The sequence below is a fragment of the Lemur catta genome, chromosome 4 (assembly GCF_020740605.2).
Source record: "Lemur catta isolate mLemCat1 chromosome 4, mLemCat1.pri, whole genome shotgun sequence".
Taxonomy (NCBI): Eukaryota; Metazoa; Chordata; class Mammalia; order Primates; family Lemuridae; genus Lemur; species Lemur catta.
Window position 1 is genome coordinate 36,104,623 of NC_059131.1, and position 18,843 is coordinate 36,123,465.

The following is an 18,843-nucleotide window of genomic DNA, read 5'->3' on the forward strand; positions in this document are numbered from 1 at the left end:
AGCACATAGTTGGTGCTCATAAATATTCCATGCATAGTAGAGAATGTGCTACACAAATGGAGCACAGTTATTGGATGCTATGTTCTATGTCTGTTGGATTCTTTGTTAATCATGTTCATTTCTTACATATACTTACTGATTTTTTAATCTATTTGAGCTACTGATTATCAGAAGTGGTTAAAATCTCTAGGGTGAATTTGTTAATTTCTTTTTATAGTTATGCTAATTTTTTGTTTTATTTTGAGATTATGTTATTTAATAACATAGTCAAGTTGAATCTTATTGGTGAATTGAATCTTCTATCATTTAATAGTAATGCTTTTTGGTTTCAAGTGTTGTTTTTCTGACATCGGCTTTCTTTTGATTAGTGTATCTTTCAACTGCTCTGTGTCCTTAAGTTTTGGTTTGTCTTTTGTAAACACTATATATCCAGATTTATTTTTAAATCTCAGTTTATATAATAATTGGAGAATTTAGTATATTTTTGTTTTATCATAATTACTAACATATCTTGATTTATTCCTACTATTTTATTTTGTACTTTTTGTTTTGCTTCTCCTAGTTCTCTCTCTCTCTCTTTTTTTTTTTTTTTTTTTTTTTAATTTTTTTTTTTTGAGACAGAGTCTCGCTCTGTTGCCCGGGCTAAAGTGCCATGTTGTCAGCCTAGCTCACAGCAACCTCTAACTCCTGGGCTCAAGCAATCCTCCTGCCTCAGCCTCCCCAGTAGCTGGGACCACAGGCATGTGTCACCATGCCCAGCTAATTTTTTCTGTATATATTTTCAGTTGTCTATATAATTTCTTTGTATTTTTAGTAGAGACAGGGTCTCGCTCTTGCGCAGGCTGGTCTCGAACTCCTGAGCTCAAACGATCAGCCCGTCTCAGCCTCCCAGAGTGCTAGGATTACAGGTGTGAGCCACCGTGCCCAGCCTCCTAATTCTCTTTTAATCTGCTTGGGCTGCCATAACAAAATGTGGCTGATACAACAGAAATTTATTATCTCACTGTTCTGGAGGCTGGCAGTTCATGATCATGGTGCCATCAGGATTGCTTTCTTGTGAGGCCTCACTCCGTGGCTTGCAGATGGCTGCCTTCTCACTGTGCCTTCACATGGCCTTTTCTCTGCTTATATGTTCCTGTCGTGTGTCTTTCTCTTAAGATTACCAGTTAGGTTGGATTAGGGCCCCACCCATATGACCTCATTTAATCTTAATTACCTCCTTAAAGGCCCATCTCCAAATATAGTCCCACTGAATGGGGAGGACTTCAATGTATGAATTTGAGGGGGGAGAAACAGTTTAGTCCATAACATCTCCCTATTCCTCCTTCTCTTTGCCTTCTTTTGATTGATTCCCCGAGCCTTCATTCCATTATTTTTCTAATATTTTGGTAATGTTATCCTGTCTTTTTTTTTTTTTTTTTTTTTTTTGAGACGGAGTCTGGCTCTGTCACCTGGGCCAGAGTGCTGTGGCATCACCCTAGCTCACAGCAATGTCAAACTTCTGGGCTCAAACGATTCTTCTGCCTCAGCCTCCCAAGTAGCTGGGATTAGAGGCACGTGCCATGACACCTGGCTAATTTTTTCTGTTTTTAGTAGAGACAGGATCTCGCTTTTGGTGAGGCTGGTCTCAGAACTCTTGAGCTCAAGCAGTCCTCCTGCCTCGTCCTCCCAGAGTGCTAGGACTACAGGCATGAGCCACCACGCCTGGCCCTGTCTTTTTTTTTTTTAATGCTACAGATTACATATTTCATTATTATTTTATATAGTCTCCGTTTATATTTACTCTTATAGTTACCAGTGTCATTGTTTACCATTGTTTATCCATTTAGAATTTCCTTAGTGAGGGCCTTCTGATAGTAAACACTCTTAATTTTAATTTGAAAATTACTTTTTTTTGCACCATTGCTCTTGAAGAATAGTTTAATTTTGTATATACCTTCCTAAACTCATTATTGTTTTGGAGAAACCAGCCATCAGTATAATCAGCTTACTCTTAATAGTAATCTGTCTTTTCTTTTTTTCACCAATGCCTGAAAATTTTCAATTTTTTTTGTCTTTGAATTGTGTCTTTCCCATTCTTTATGTTATCTGGAACCATGGTTAAATTATATTAAACCTTTTCACTGCATCTTACTTAATCTGTCTGCTAACCTTTCTTTCATCTTTTCCATCTTTTTATTTTTCTCGGCTGTATTCTATGTAAGTTTTTACATGTATCTTCTGGTTCACTTAATTCTTTCCTCAGTTATATCTAATATGTTGTTTACCCTGTCCATTGAGTTTCTAATTTCAGTTATTACATTTTTATTTCTAGTAGCTCCCTTTGGTTCTTTTTCATATCAGCTTGTTTTTAATAGTGTCTTATTCCTTGATTATATTTAAACTTATCTTTTAACTTTGAAAAATATTTTATATTATCTGATTATAATAATTCTAATATCTGGATCTTTCAGGTATGCATATGTTGCCTCTGCTAGCCCTTGCTTTATCTTTTGTGCTTCGTATCCTGTGAGATGTCAAAATGAAAGGTCAGGTTCATCATATTTTGGCAAATACCTGGCAGGGCTAAAGCTACCTTCAGATAATTTAAAATTCCTACTTTCACTTATTTTTGGCCTCCTTAGATTACTCACTTTCCTACAAGTCCAATGATGTCATTAAAATGTTTTTGAAATTTTTGTGCATTTTAGTTTTTTTTCCGTAGGGAGGTCCATCAAGTTGTCCATTGTATAGGTATAAATTTATAGCTATAAATGAAAGTGTAGCTTTAGTTTCCAGACCATATTAGCAGATCTATCATCAGAAATCATAAGAAACAAATGGATTAGAAGCTATACCAGTAGGTCAAATATAAAGAAGTTGTTAAAATAAGAAATCATATTATGAATATTTAAACAAATCATAAGTTCAGGCCGGGCGCAGTGGCTCACGCCTGTAATCCTAGCACTCTGGGAAGCCGAGGCGGGCTGATTGAGCTCAGGAGTTCAAGACCGGCCTGAGCAAGAGCGAGACCCCCGTCTCTACTAAAAATAGAAAGAAATTACATGGACAGCTATAAATATATAGAGAAAAATTAGCCAGGCATGGTGGTGCATGCCTGTGGTCCTAGCTACTGGGGAGGCTGAGGCAGGAGGATTGCTTGAGCCCAGGAGTTAGAGGTTGCTGTGAGCTAGGCTGACAACATGGCACTCTAGCCTGGGCAAAAGAGTGAGACTCTGTCTCCAAAAGAAAAAAAGAACTATCATAACCTGTTTTCCCTTAAAGTATTACCTCTATGTTTCCAGCCAAATTTTAATTATAGTATATGATCTACCTATCTAATCTCCCACTAGATTAAAATTCTTATTATTTCTTCCTTTTGCAAAAGCAATTTTAGAATATGCTACTGGGTATAAATGGTTTCTGTTTATAAAATATCTGAGGAAAAAAATATACCTATCCAGTAAAATATATTTTTTTTAATTGCCTTGGTAGTTTTCCAAGTGAAACGATTTTTTTTTTTTTGTAATGGGGATATTGGCAGTAGGAGAGGAGGTTGGAAATTAGTGTAAATTTTATTTTAGTGTTGGAAATTTAGAGTATGTCCTTTCCTAGGTGTGTCATTACATTTTATTATTGCATTGTATCCTTTCATTCTTTTCTACTTTTTGAACTATTGTGCTTATAGTTATAGTGGTACATGAAATGTAACTGTCTACTAGTATTTAGAAATAGAGGAATAGAGTTGATGTGGTGAGATTAAAGCTCTAAGTTTGGAAGTCATCAGCATTGATTCTGAGTAGGAGAGTCTAGGAAAAGTGTGGTTTAATGAAGTCAGAGAAGATAAGTTTAAATGTAAATGGCCAACAAGGTAAAACATTGCAGAACACTTGAAAATTATTGACTAGGAAGTCCTTGCAAAAAGTAGCAGGCAAAGGATTAGGATTAAAAATATGTAATGAGCAATACACTGATAAATGGTTAACAACTGGCTGGGGAGGTGAGAATAGTCAGCTTTTGCAGATTTCCATGGTACAAATATTTCCATCATGGCCAATTTCAAGCTACCAATATCATGTCATTAAATATGGAGTTGAGAAGAGATGTTTACAATCAGCAGTATACCAATGTATATAAGAAACTCATGTATTCAGTATAAAAATGAATACCTAATAGAAAAATAGGCAAGAACATGAACAGGCAGTTCACAGAGGAAGAAACAGAAATGCCCAATAAACATGCAAAGATGTTCATCTTACTAGTAATTGGGTACATACAAATAAAAAAAAAACAGCAAAAAACCCAGGGTTTTATCCATTGGAAAGCAAAAATTTGAAATATTTGATAATGTCAAATTAGATGAGAATGTGAGGAAATATTGATGGTTTCATGTCATTGGTAGGAATGTAAATTAGTATGACTGACTTGAGGGCACACTGGGAGTAGTTATTAGAATTAAAAATTTGCATGTCCTTAGACCTAGCAGATCAGGATTCTGATTTCTTATACTTGCATAGTAACATTCATACTTGCACACAAGAAGGTGTGTTTAAGAATATTCACTGTGGTATTGTTTGTAATTAAAGTTATATTAAATAGAACAATATGTCCAGTGTGATACAATTTGTGGTAGTGCTCAAAAGGGACTTGGTCTCATCTATAACTTTTAAATGTGTGCATTATTTATATAATTAACCCGAGCATTTTTGAGTATTCAGAGAAAGACAGGAATTAAGCAAGTAAGAGCTAGAGGATAGGAAAGGATGTAGTCCAGAGTTTGATAAAGAAAAAGAGAGAAACCATCTTATAATTAAAAAAAAACAAGGATAAATGTAGAAATTATAATATATTAGGGCAAATATTAGTAAGCTATCACCACAAGTCAAGGTGGGAAGAATGGAACTTGTAGGTGATGGTCTTTGTAAAAATCAGTGGATCACTTTGCTTAAATGTCTGAGATTTAGACAGAAAAAAATACATTCAAGTAGGATTGGGAAGGCATGTGGAGGGTTTTTTTGTTTTTTGTTTTTTTTAATTTATGAAACCCTTTTTGAGTCAGTGACAGAATGACAGTATTTTTCTTCCAATCTGTGGAAGGCAAGTAAGTTATTCTTACTTCCATTAAATATTGGGATTGAATTTGGCAACCCTGACACTTTTCTGATGAATAGCTGTAATCCAGAGATGATAACCCCAAAAAGAAGGCAAGATGGCAAGGTCCAGATCAAACTATAAAATGGATACCCAACCAGTTGATACAGCTGCTGATTAGATTTTTTTCTTCCTGTAATACATGACAGGTCTAAAAAATTCTGGTTTGGTATTTGTCCCAGGATTTTAAAATTACACAAGTTAGATGTGGTAGTGTTTTGTTTTGGTTCAGTTTGGTTTGGTTTTGCTTTATGGCTTTATGTTTTTAGTGTTAACATCTAAGTGTTATATCTACTTTTCTAAATTTTTATAAAGCCCCACTAAAACATTATAACTGAAATTTAAGCTGAGAAACATGGAATTAAAATTTTGCGTAGTTTAGTACAATTTTAATCAGTTAATTCTTTTTAATTCAGAGGTTCTAAAAGCCACTGAAAAGGAGGACAAGGTAGGCAACTCTGTTAAAATGTGCAGGGCAAATACATAAAAGATTTCAGGAATAATAAACATTGCTTCTTCTTCCAGTCTAATCTTTACAACTTACATTAAGATAAATCTTTTTTAAAGTTCATCTGTTAGTATGTTGTTCATTCCTTCAAAACCATCAGTAGTTCTCTACCAAGTAAGTCTAGAAGGCTTAGAGTTCCAAAATGCAAAATAGTAAATGAGAGAATGCACATTTCCTGTTTCCATTGCACAAAAGATTTATTTTGTTACAAGCAAATTTAGTTTAAAACAATACTTCTAAAACTCTTTATTATTTAAGTTCTATCATCTAAGTACAATAGACAGTATTTAAGTGAGAATCTGTTAAAAATAAGTTCCTTTTTGCTGTAGACTCTAAAACATAGATTAGCGAATACATAGTTTTATCTCTTGTTCATGATGGTTCATGAACAGACCCAGTGAAAGGAAATGCTGCCATGGTAACATAAACCAGACTGTTATTTGAGACCATACTCAAGATACTTAACTGCCCTGAAACTGCAAGTTTTCGATACCAGTTTTTCCAATTTGCTATTTCAAGGAAATAGCAATTCTGCTGTGATCAAAACAATTTGCAATCTTCTCACAGCAGAATTTGAAAAGTAGACTTGAACTAAATACCTTCTAGGAGCCTAATCTCAGGAATACCAAAGTAGAACATGGCAAGAATTATTAAAATAATTGTCTCAGTCAGTGTATGAAAAATACTTCATGCTTATCTTTTCCATATGAAACTGAATTGGCTTGGGGACAAAGGATGCCGTGGGTACTAACATTTTAATGTTTTATTTTCTTGTCTTCAAAAGACTTTATCATTTGGGCCAGGTGACTAAACGTATATCTAACTTAAGTTTTGTCACTTCATCCAAAAATACATTTGTAAAACTTAATCTTTTTTGAAAAAAAAAAATCAAAATATCAAATAACAGGCTTTGTATAGTTCATGTGCTGTCTTGCTGCTGAACTCCAGCAGAAAGTTTCATCTGATAATCTGGTGCACTTCTCTCTATGACAGTGTAAAATGACACCCATCGTTTTTCTTTTTCTATATATTTAAATTGCTACGATGTTAAAAACTGCCTTACACTCAATTGCTATACCTGAGGTTTTTTTATCTTCTACATTTATTTTATCCATTGTTCCTTATTACCTAATTTTTGTCTTTTATCAGAATTAATTGATTTCTGTCCTTATTGTTGATTTTTTAAAACAATTCCCTCATCTCTGAAAAGTAAAGGAGTAGGAATATACTGCTATTTAACCAACATGCAGTAAAACCCTTACTGTGTTCCAATTTCAGAATAACCTCTTAGTATTCACTTAGTTTGCAGCTCTGTGTCACTTGCATATAAATTACCTTATTTGAATCTCATTACAAATCAGTGAAGTGGCCAGGATTGGTGTTTTATTTTGTGGGTAAAATGTGAATAAGAGGATTGACTCTTGAAGATTAAATGATTTGCCCAACATATAGCCAATCAATAAGCAGTGATTAGGACATCTGTTTTTGAACCTGTGGAACAGGGTTCTGTCATGCCATTCTGCAATAAAAATTATGACACAATATTTGGAGATAAAAGAGCCTCAGTAATAGACTAATATCACCTAGAAAAAGAGTTTGGGAAATGGAAGGACTCTGGAGATCAGCATATTAAATCTTCAGCCATCAGTATAGCTTTTATCATATAGGATTTCATACAAGCAAAAAGGAGTGGGGGAACAGGAAAGAAGTAAATTTTGTTGTCTAAATAATTGCTAATATAGTTATAAAGTGTAATTCAGGGGCTGGGCGCGGTGGCTCACGCCTGTAATCCTAGCCCTCTGGGAGGCCGAGGCAGGTGGATCACTCGAGGTCAGGAGTTCGAGACCAGCCTGAGCAAGAGCGAGACCCCGTCTCTACTAAAAATAGAAATAAATTATCCGGCCAACTAAAATATATATGGAAAAAATTAGCCGGGCATGGTGGTGCATGCCTGTAGTCCCAGCTACTCGGGAGGCTGAGGCAGTAGGATTGCTTAAACCCATGAGTTTGAGGTTGCTGTGAGCTAGGCTGACGCCATGGCACTCACTCTAACCAGGGCAACAAAGCGACACTCTGTCTCAAAAAAATAAATAAATAAATAAAGTGTAATTCAAATTTTAAAAAGGATTTCTGAAAGAAAAGGCATAATGTAAAACCAGAAATTAAGAACAGTTTGAACGTACTAATCTTGTGAGATAGAGGAAGTTTTGTATATCATATGGTGACTTTTAATTACCACAATGCACATAGCCAGCTCACTTGAATCTTTGAAATGTATGTACTAAAAGATACTAGAGGTTTTTCCCTTCACACATTTGTTAAAAGCATTCAGGCACTGTTTGTATATAAAAGTTTCAAGTTATTAATTCTTATGTATTTTATTCTAGGTTAATGGAAAAGGTTCCTTATGGTGTGTTGATCCAGAATATAAACCTAATCTTATGCAGGCACTAAAGAAGCAACCTTTTTCCTCAGCATCAAAATTTTCCACTCCTCCTGCATCTTCACAAAGGTAAAGATCTGCATAACTGTCAGTAGTGATTTATAAGATTTCATTGTGTGAGATGGAGAAACTTAAAGTTTTAAAAATTTAAAAATTATGTTCAAGTCTAAAATTTTAAAATGTGTGGCAAATAAAATAATGCTTTAAGTTTGTTTTTTTCTTTTCTGCTAAATGTAATTGTAATGTATTTCCTTGGCTTTTGTTTTCAAACCTAGTGACTCCTATTAATCTTCTAGCTTTCTCCCTTTAAATTAATCTGAAAATTATATGGCCTCCTTAAAACTGATTTTTGTGTCCTTTTCCTTAAAGAAGCCTTCAGAATCTTCTAAAATTTTATTATGAATACATACATTCATTTGAGTTGAAAATGACAGGTTTTTAAAGATATTTTAAACAGTAGTTTATAATAGTTAACTTATTTTTTGAAAAATTTAAAAAGCTTTTTAATAAAATAATTAATGGAAATTTTCAAACATATGCAAAAAACTAGAGAGAAAGTTATAAGGAACTCCCAGCTGCCACAATTATCAACATTTCATAAAATGGTTAATTTAAATTCTTAAAGTACTTTTAGATAATTTGCAGAGGAGTGGTTGTACCTGAAATACAGTAAAAAACTACTAAGGCTAAAGTTGAAATGTCAGTAATATATACACTCAGAGATTTTAATGTTATTTACCATATTCATAGCTTAGATGGATCAGTATAAAAAGAGCTACTGAGTGAAACCTAGAAAATAAGTTATTTTTATATCCTCATTTTGGAGTTGATATCATCTTCATTTGTTAATGTTGGCTCTTGTAAGGTGTTCTAGTTAAATAATAATTTAGAAACTAATGGTACGTTCTGTTGATGTTCACTTATGTGTTTTATTTAGCTACACATTTTTTAACTTAAAGATTAAATGGGAGAATTGGCACCATTTTTTATAAATCATCACAAATATATTTGACTGTGTATTTGTTTTTGTTATGTTGCATTTTCATCTTTATATTTTTAAGCCTAAGTTTAGATTTAAAGAAAGGTGATCTTGTGGTTTAAAAAAAAAAATCAACCTGAATAAAGATGATTTTAAAAAAAAGATAAAATGACTGCATAAAAGTTATAATCTTTGACTTTAAAACCTTAATATAAAATGAAACATTTTCTCCTTTTTGTTGTTTGCCAAAATAACAGTTACATCTGACATGCGTTTGTGTAGCCCTCTCCTGTTACATTTCATAAGTCTAAGGAAGAGAATGAAACAGTGTATGTAAAACTGAATAGGAAATAAACCTTTAATTTAGTTAACAAAACATTTTTTTTTACTATCACAAATTCCAAAAAAACCAATTAATTCTTCCCCAAAATGTTTTAGTTTCTGGAATTAAAACAAAACAAAACAAAATGAAACTGTTGATGTCTGTATGAATGTGGAAAGTTTAATTTTATATTGGTATTTATTAATCAAATCAGGAACTTGTATGTTTGCTATCATTACCTTACAGTCTTCCTTAAACGTTTGTTTTTATTAAATGCTTTTATTTTTTTGATAATACCTGTATTAATATTATCAAACTTAAGCAGCCAATATAAAACCAAATAGTAACTATTATGTATTAGTTATTATTCCAGGCATTTAAAATGCATTATTGTTTTTTTCCCATTTATTTGTATATATTCGTGGGGTACAAGTGCAATTTTGCTACATTGATATGTTGCATTTTGGTGAAGTCAGGGCCTTTGTTTCAATACATCACTAAAGCAACACACATTGTACCCACCAAGCAACCTCCCATCATCCAACACCTCCTACCTCCCTCCTATCACCCCAGCCCTCCGAGTCTCCATTGTCCATTGTTCCCCACTCTGCTTCCATGTGTACACATTATTAAATGCATTATTCTTATTTAATTATTACAATAACCCTATGTGGGAGATTTAATTATTCCTTATTTACAGATGAAGAAACTAAGAGATTAATTATTTTGCTCAAGAACATCCAAATAGCCATGGTTTAATCTTGGCTCTCTTGCCCTTTCTGCTTTGGCAGATTCTTTCTAAACTTAGTAATGCTAGCAAAAAAAACAAGGTAAAAATAATTTGTGTTTTCATGGTACAAATTAGCTGTATTTGTGTCTAAGTTCTATAAAAAGTCAAATAAAATTGTTTTAGCTGTATTTGTGCCTAAGTTCTATAAAAAGTCAAATAAGATTGTTATAAGCCCATTTGTCTTTTTTTTTTTATTTTTCAGTGTTTCTTTATCACCTCACTATTTAAGCTCTGTACTCAAGCAGAACCAGGTGCAAACCCTCAAAGGTATGTGTGAAGATCAGTATAGTCACATGCCATATAACAGCATTTCAGTCAGCAATGGAGCACATGTATCATGATGGTCCCTAAGGTTATAATGGAGCTGAAAAATTCCTGTTGTCTAGGGACATCTTAGCTGTTGTAATATCGTAGCGTTACTCATGTGTTTGTGGTGATGCTGGTATAAACAAATCTGTGGCAGTCATATAAAAGTGTAGCGCATATAATTATGTATAGTACATAATACTCGATAATAATAAATGACTATGTTACTGGTTTATGTATTTACTTTTTACTGCTATTTTAGAATGTACTTCTACTTATTAAAGAAAGAGTTAACTGTGTAACAGCCTCAGGCAGGTCCTTCAGGAGGTATTCCAGATGAAGGCATTGTTATCATAAGAGATGACAGCTCCATGCATGTTATTGTCCCTAAAGACCTTCCAGTGGGACAAGATGTGGAGGTAGAAGACAGTTACAGGATATAAAGAAAGAAAATATTTTTGTACAGCCATACATGAGTTTGTGTTTTAAGCTAAGTAATATTACAAGAGCCAAAAAATTGTTTTAAAATTAAAAAGTTTATAAAGTAAAAAGGTTATAGTATGCTAAGTTGAATTTATTATTGAAGAAAAATTTTTTTTTAATAAATTTAGTGTCACCTAAGTGTACAGTGTTTATAAAGTATACAGGAGTATACAGTAATGTTCTAGGCCTTCACATTCATTCACCACTCACTGACTCACCCAGAGCAGCTTCTAGTCCTGCAGGTTCCATTCATGGTAAGTGCCCTATACAAGTGTACCATTTTTTATCTTTTATACTGTATTTTTACTGTATCTTTTCTATGTTTAGACACATAAGTACTTAACACTGTTATAATTGCCTACAGTATTCAACATGCTGCACAAGTTTGTAGTCTAGGAGCAAAAGGCCACACCATATAGCCTAGGTGTATAGTAGGCTATACCATCTAGGTTTGTGTAAGTACACTCTATGATGTTCACACAATGACAAAATCACCTAACAGCACATTTCTCAGAATGTATACCCAGTGTTAAGCAATGCATGACTGTATTTTAAATCACAAAAACTCAGGTCAAAATTGAGGATTTTTTAATTTAATTTTTTCCAAATATAAAAGTATTATATGTTCATTAGATGATTTGGGCAATATAAACATTTTTATAGAAGAGAAGTAAAAGTTATCCTTTATTGGTAACATTTTGATATAATACCTTTTGTGCTTTTTTATGACATACAGGTAAATAGATACATTTGCATGCATCTATATATACCTATATAAATATGCACGGCCACATGTACACACACACTTTTTCTCCAAATACTAGACTCACCATGTATACGGTTTTATATCTCTGTCTCCATTTACTTTTATGTGTATTTTTCCTTGAAAGTGGGGTTTAATTTCTTAGTAATATCATCAGTGAAGTTACCTTTTTAAGTCTATCTTAGTCTAGAATAGGAGGGCCCATGGCCCTTTCTAGCCTGCCATCTGTTTGGGGTAACTGGTAAGCTAAGGATAGTTGGATAGTTTTACATTTGTAAAATGGCTGGGGAAAAAAATAAAAATGGTAATATTTCAAGACACAATGAAAATTTGCTAAAACATAGTTAAGTAGTTTCAACAGAGACCTGTGTATTAATATCTTTGATTTTGCCTCTTAGTGTGCAAAGCCTAAAATATTTACTTTCTGACCCTTTACTGAAGAAGTTTGCCATTCCCTGAATTAGAATATAGTTCAGAATATTTCTTTTATAAGTTATTTAACTGTGAAGAATTTTAAAAACGCCATAAGTTGATTTTTTTAAAACATCAAAATTCTGAATTCACTGGTCTTTTCCTTCTCAATAGTTAGTATTATAGATTAGTGGTGTGTTAAAATAAGTTTTTCTAGCATTGTTGCTTTGGAGCTTAGAGATATTTCTATGATTTTAAAAATAGGAATTTTCAGACTAAAGCTTTTCTATGTATCAGAAACATTTTGGGTCTTTGGAACCACAGTAAGCTGAGCCTCAGAAGCAGTGTGTTAATGTCTGTAAAAATAAAGGGGAAGAGTGTGAAAAAGCTTTAGAAAACTCTTCAAAGAAGTTAAGTGGATGGAGAATCTATCCAGTTAATGTTCTATCCAAATAATGTTCTAGCAAAGGGCAAGTATCCGTGTTCTTCTTACCTACATGAGTAAATGTGGTTTCTCTTTACATTTAGGTCTTGCTGAAACTCCTTTATCTTTTTATTGCCTCAACAAATTCTGACTCTTCTTCTCTAGAGGGTCTGTACACATTTTAAGAACAATTCTTTGTGAATTCTGGGGGTTATTTAAAATCTCTTCTTTCTCTGAAGCAGTTTAGAGAAAATCAATTTTTTTTAAGTGAAAATAAATTAAAAATAATTTTAAAAAAATAAATAAAATGTCTTCTTGCTGTTGTTCTATTCCATCCAAATTCTGCTTCTTCCTTTGGGAAGCAGACACTTCCGCACATTTCTCCTCCTAGTTTTAGCCGTTGTTTTGCATAACGAGAACATAGGTACTTCTGCTTCATCTGACTTAGACACATAATGCATCATCTCTCCAGTGCTGGCAACACCTTACTTACCTCCCTTCTTGTACTTACTACTAGGTCTATTCTCCTAGTAATAATTAACTTGGTGGGGAAGGTGGTTGGTATTCTAGGTTAAAACAAATACAGTCTGTCCTGGAATAAAATACAAAATTCTCATGAGTTTTAAGTAAAAAAAAAAAAACATATAACCTCACAAAAATCTAAGAAAATGTGTATTTGAATCTAGTTGCTTTAGGGTATCTTCATAGACTTCTGAGGAAATTTGCTCTTTCTTCTCTGTTAACAATGTTAATTATTTCTAGGGAGAAATTTGAAAAACACCAAGTGGATCAAATGTCATCATTGAGCCTTGTAATATTGTGCCAGGCATGTAGTAGGTGCCTTGGGATATGCAGAGATGAGAGACCCAGGCCCTGCTCTCAGAAAACATACAGTTTAATTGAAGAAGGTTGACTAGAACTATGCAGAGTACACTGAGGAAAAAGGTAGGGCTTAGAGGTGAAGCAGGAAAGGCCTCTTGGAGAAGAAAACGTGATGGTTGAACTGGGCCTCAAAAATTGGCCAGATGCTTAACCTCTGATAGTATAGGTTTGGAGGAGGCAGGGAGACCTGACAGAAAATTGTAGCAATAGAGAAAGGTGTTTGGTAGTTCCTGGGAGTCTGTCTGGCAAGTTGATGGTATGGCTGAAGCCTGGGGGTATAGAAGAGGATCAGGTAGATGTCGGCAAGGCAAATGACGCAGTTTTAGGAGAGGTTATTTAGCAAATAAGGACTTTGAATTTCTTCGTCTGTCTTTAACATTAGTAAGCATTGAGTTGCTTACTATGCTGCTTTACATACATTATTTCATTTAATCCTTACAACTCTTTGAGTTATCTTCCCCCCCACCCCCGCCCCTTCAATCTTGCTTTGAGTTATCGATACCCCTCTTTTACAAATAAGGAAACTGAAGTTTGAAGAGATTAAATAATTTTCTCAAGGTTATAAGTGGCATAGAAGGATTCAGATTCAGGAATTCTAATTTCAGAGCCTGCACTCCTAACAGATAAGAGGCACTGGGGGAGCTTCTGAAGAGCTTTATGTTTTATAAAGCTCACCTTAGGTATTATTGTTGAGCTCCAGTATTAAAGCTTATATATTCATCTAACACTTCATAGAATCATCTTTACTAATCACTACATTAGAGCTACCTTTAGACATATAAGATTAATAGGACAGAGAGGTTAGGCTTAGAAACTCCAGAAACTGTTATCAGCCAAAACAGGTGCAGCAGTTTGTTTAAAGTACAGTTGTCTGTCTTGCTAAACTTAAAATGACTAATTTTATGTGTCAGTATCTATGATACAGCATCATTGCAGGAGACACAGGACTCTCATACTGAGATAGCAAAACAAATCTTTTTTTTTTTTTTTTTTTTTTTGGTCAATATTTTGGTTTTATGTGGGTTTGGAATAAATTCATCTGTTTAAAACTATTACTGAGCTGTGCTAGGCACTGTTTTAGGCACCAGGGTACATCAATGAACAAAGCAGACAAAAAATGAAACTCACATTCCAGTTAGCAAATTTTAGTATTTATACTAAAACACTTGATATACTAAAATATAGGCAGTTGATGGTGATGTTACAGGCTAAATGTAAATCTAAGTTCAAATTTAAGGTTGCAAATTAGCATAGAAAGTAAACCAGTGGTCCAGACAGCTTCAAGTATTGAAATTGCTCTCCTATTTTAAAGAATTCTGCTTCTACAGTTCTCATATCATTCCTTAAGCAAATGGACTGAGACTCAGACAACAGAAACATGTTTATCTTATGACCCTAACTTTCACATGGCTAAAACTGTTGTGTTTAGATTTTTTTCCCAATTGTTAATAATATCCCAGCATTCAAGACTAAGGAAATATAAACCAGGAGGCACAAATTAATAATTTAGGTACAGCTTGATTTGAACCAGTTAGAAAATCAGTAGCATGCTTTGAACTACCAAATGTTGGTTTGTTATGAACTGAACAAGGATATGTTAGGTAATACAACTAATAGGGTTGTTTTTAAAAGAGACACTTTTACAATAGCAGAAAGTGCTTTGTCAATGAAAAAATAACATTATGAAGTGTTTTCAAATGTGACAGTAAACAAATGAGTCTTCAGTTTAAATTTAATACCAGAACTGATTGGGTATTATAAATAAAAATTGTTTGTAAATTATACCCAGAGAATTTTTTTGCTTTTGTTACAAGTTGAAGATTGTACCTTGAACAAATCATTGATAATCAGGTGTTCTTGATTACAGTAGTGTTTTGGGTAATTTCTCTATTGCTTATTTTTGGTGTTAAACTTTTTTTCCAAATTAATTGGCAAGGCATTTCAGGAAGCATACTTATACATGTTTTAAACAAATCAGATATAGATAAAATCCTTTTGCAAAGAAGTATTTGTTTCACAAAGTTAATTTCACATATAGGAGAGTTCAAATTAATTTGGCTATAGTAAATTATCTACCAGAAATCTATTTAAGGAGCATTTTTCCTGTCATTCTACTGTTAAAGAAACAGTACCTAATTTTGTTATCACTTTAAAAAATTTAGAAACCAAGAAAAAAATGATGTTCATGTAACTTTATTGTTATCAGGATAAGTCTCCTATCAGTTTTAGATGTTATGTTTGAGAAATATGTTCCTTGAATTGTAATGGAAGTTTGTTATAAGAAGTCAAGTTAGAGATATACTACTTTTATAAGAACAAGATTTTATAGGTCCTTCATTTATAAGATTAATTTCCTGTAATTTGTTCCTCATTATAATGCATTTCCATGTTAGATTTTTCTCCTTCACCACCACCTCCCTTTCTTATAAAATTGGAAACAAGATAGATCCACTTTTACTAAAAGAAAAATTATTTCATGGAGCAGGAATATCACTGTTACTACAGCTTTTGCATACTCCCGTGCAAGTTGTGCCCTGTACAAGGACACCTGGCTGAGGCAGTGAGTGGGATCTGAAATCAGCCCACACTCCATTCTTCTAGCTGTGTGCCTTGAATAGGGAAGCATTCACCTGCAGGAAAAGTTGCCTTTTTTCCAATTCACACAGAGACACAATATGGGCTAGCAGCTGTACCTTTTTTCTTCAAGACATTTCAAAATACTGAACCCTGTCAAATTGTCTCAGGTCTCATTTTAAAAGACAGAAATTGGAGAGGTCTTTGTTTTGATAGCCTCTTGGCTATGACATGTGGGGCATCATTGATTCAAATCCCTTACACTTGCTGTTCTTTCTACCCCAAATGCTTTTCCCTCAGATATCATTCTTTCACCTCCCTGGGACTTTGTCCAACTATAACTTTGTCCTTGAGGCCTTCCCTGACCTCTATATTTAAAATTGCAACCACCTTCCCCAACATTCTCTATCTTCCTTCCCTTTTAATTTTCCTCCCTAGTGCTTATCACTGACATACTGTGCTTTAATTACTTCTTTGTGTTCTGATGAACAGTTAGGGATTTTGTCATGATGTCAGGCACATGGTAGGACACTCGATTTATTGAATGAATAACAGAATTTCCAGTATATTCTGTAATATCCTGCAAAATTTCCCACTCTAATCATGGATGCTTTGTTAAGTATTATGGGACGGTAATAGAGTAATAATTGAAGGCCTGGGCTCTGGAGATAGACTGCTGAGATTCAAATCCCTCCTCCATTTCTAGGGACGCCTCTGGGTCTGTTTCTTCACATTTAAAATGGAAATATTAATGGTAGTCACATGATAAAGTTGTGAGGTTTAGATGAATTAATAAGTACTTTGAACATGCCACGCCCATTGACAATGTTAGTTATTAATTTGGTGATAGTTTAAAGAAAGGAGGGCAAAGGTTTGTAATATACTCCATCTTTTCATATTTATCTAGGGCCTATTATTGTTCCAGGAATTATGATAACACAAAAGATAAGACATAGTTCCTACCCTAAAGAAGCTGATAGTCTAATTGGGACAGCATTAATGTAGACAATGTTTCATAAGGTCACAATTTATTTGAGGGAAGAGAGGTATAGTATTGTGTGTTGTCTCATAGCAGCCATCTTCTGATTTACTTAAGCCTGTTAATGTTATTGTTATCAATAACAATATTGAGTTTACAGTCTAATTGGGGAGAAGACAAGTCAGTATCATCATGGCTTTATTATTTACAATAACTTTATAATTAGATATTGCAAGTAAATTGGAAAACTTCATGATAATAAAAATTTCTAGTTTTGTGATATAGATGGGAAGCTTCATATCTGATTCTAATGATTTTAAATTTGTGCTTTATAAGCTAAAATTTAGAAACATTTTTTAACTTTTCCCTTACCCTTTAGATTACACCATTATAACTTTTCTTCAATTGGTTACTCAGGCTAATACAACATCACCAAGATGGAGAAGAACTTACAGTAGTAGGATATAAGTAGATATGAGAACGATGACTTTATCTGTAGTAGAACCTGCTAATTTTACCAGCATTCTAAAGACCATTTTTTAATGAAATATCCATAATTATGTTCGACCTCATGAATAGTATTTAAATCTATAGTACTTGTCATCTTGTGTATAATTATGACTAAAAACATTACTAATATTTTTGTTTCTGCAATAATTACTCATTTAGCATTTACAGATTCATATGACCTAGACTGACCAATTATATATTTTTTTAATCTCCTGCAACTAGCATGTAATTGATACAGTACAGTACTTCATACTTGTAGATGTGCTTAAGTAAAGGTATTGTTCAAGGTAAAAATGCCAAAAAGTAGTAATGCTATACATTCTTAGCTAATTTAGTCTGTTTAAGGACAAGTTTTATTAAAATGCAGTTCAAGTTTTCATTTTCTTTGTGAATAATTAAAGAGAACTTTCATTATCTCTAGTACATTTCCATTCTTTTTTTATACAATACTGTTCACAAAACTGGTCCATAATTTTAAGAGAACAGAAGCAGATTATAAAATAATATGTACAATAACACACCATTTTTATTTAATATATGTTTATGCTTTCTTTTTAAAGTAGAAGAATATAAACCAAATGTTAACACTGATGTTATCTTTGGGTGCATGAAAATACTTATAATGGCCTCTCTTTTATAAAGAACATTAATAGTACCACCTTTTTCTCTTTTCAGAATCTGATATTGATGCTGCCACTGCAATGATGCTTTTAAAAACTTCTATAGAACAAGGAATTTTAGAATGTAAGCAATCATGCTTTTCTTTTTAAAATACATTTTTGTGAGTGTCTCTTCAAATTTAATTTAAAATATAAAATGTCTAAGTGTTACAGGTAAAATTACTTCTTTCCAACCAAATTGTGTTTTAATCTGAATAACTTAGTTTCTGTTTTATTATATTTCCATTAATTTATATGAACAGTTGAGAGATTGAAATTAATGTTGTGACAGTTTTTTTACATTAACCAAGAAATGGAGGAAAAAATAGCATATTAAGAAAATAAGCTTAAAGAGCTAAAAGTAAAATGAAAGCTATAAATAAGAAAATACATGAAGGTATATTTAGAACTTTAGAATAGGAAAAGCTTTTTTTAAGATAAAAAAGGAAAAATGCATAAAGGAAAAGATGGGTAAATTTAATAAAACATCAGAATTTTAGAGTTCTGACAACAAAAGTTATCTGTAAGAAAAGTAACATAAAATACTGAGAGAACATATTTTTTTTTTACCATATATAACAAAGGACTAACATTGAGTCTGTATATAAAAGGATCCTACAAGTAAGAAAGAAGAAAACAATTCAACAGAAAAGTCAGCAAAATATATGAATAGGTAGATT

The 18,843-nt window shown here is 33.0% G+C and overlaps 1 protein-coding gene across 2 annotated transcripts in view; it reads left to right on the plus strand.

Annotated features, from left to right (window-relative positions):
* Nucleotides 1-18,843, plus strand: part of FOXN2 (forkhead box N2) — a 62,317-nt gene that overhangs the window by 38,389 nt on the left and 5,085 nt on the right. For both annotated transcript variants that reach the window (XM_045549559.1, XM_045549560.1), the window contains exons 3-5: nt 8,026-8,150; nt 10,375-10,439; nt 18,180-18,248. In XM_045549559.1, coding sequence (XP_045405515.1) covers nt 8,026-8,150; nt 10,375-10,439; nt 18,180-18,248 — 259 coding nt within the window. The remainder of the gene's footprint in view (nt 1-8,025; nt 8,151-10,374; nt 10,440-18,179; nt 18,249-18,843) is intronic.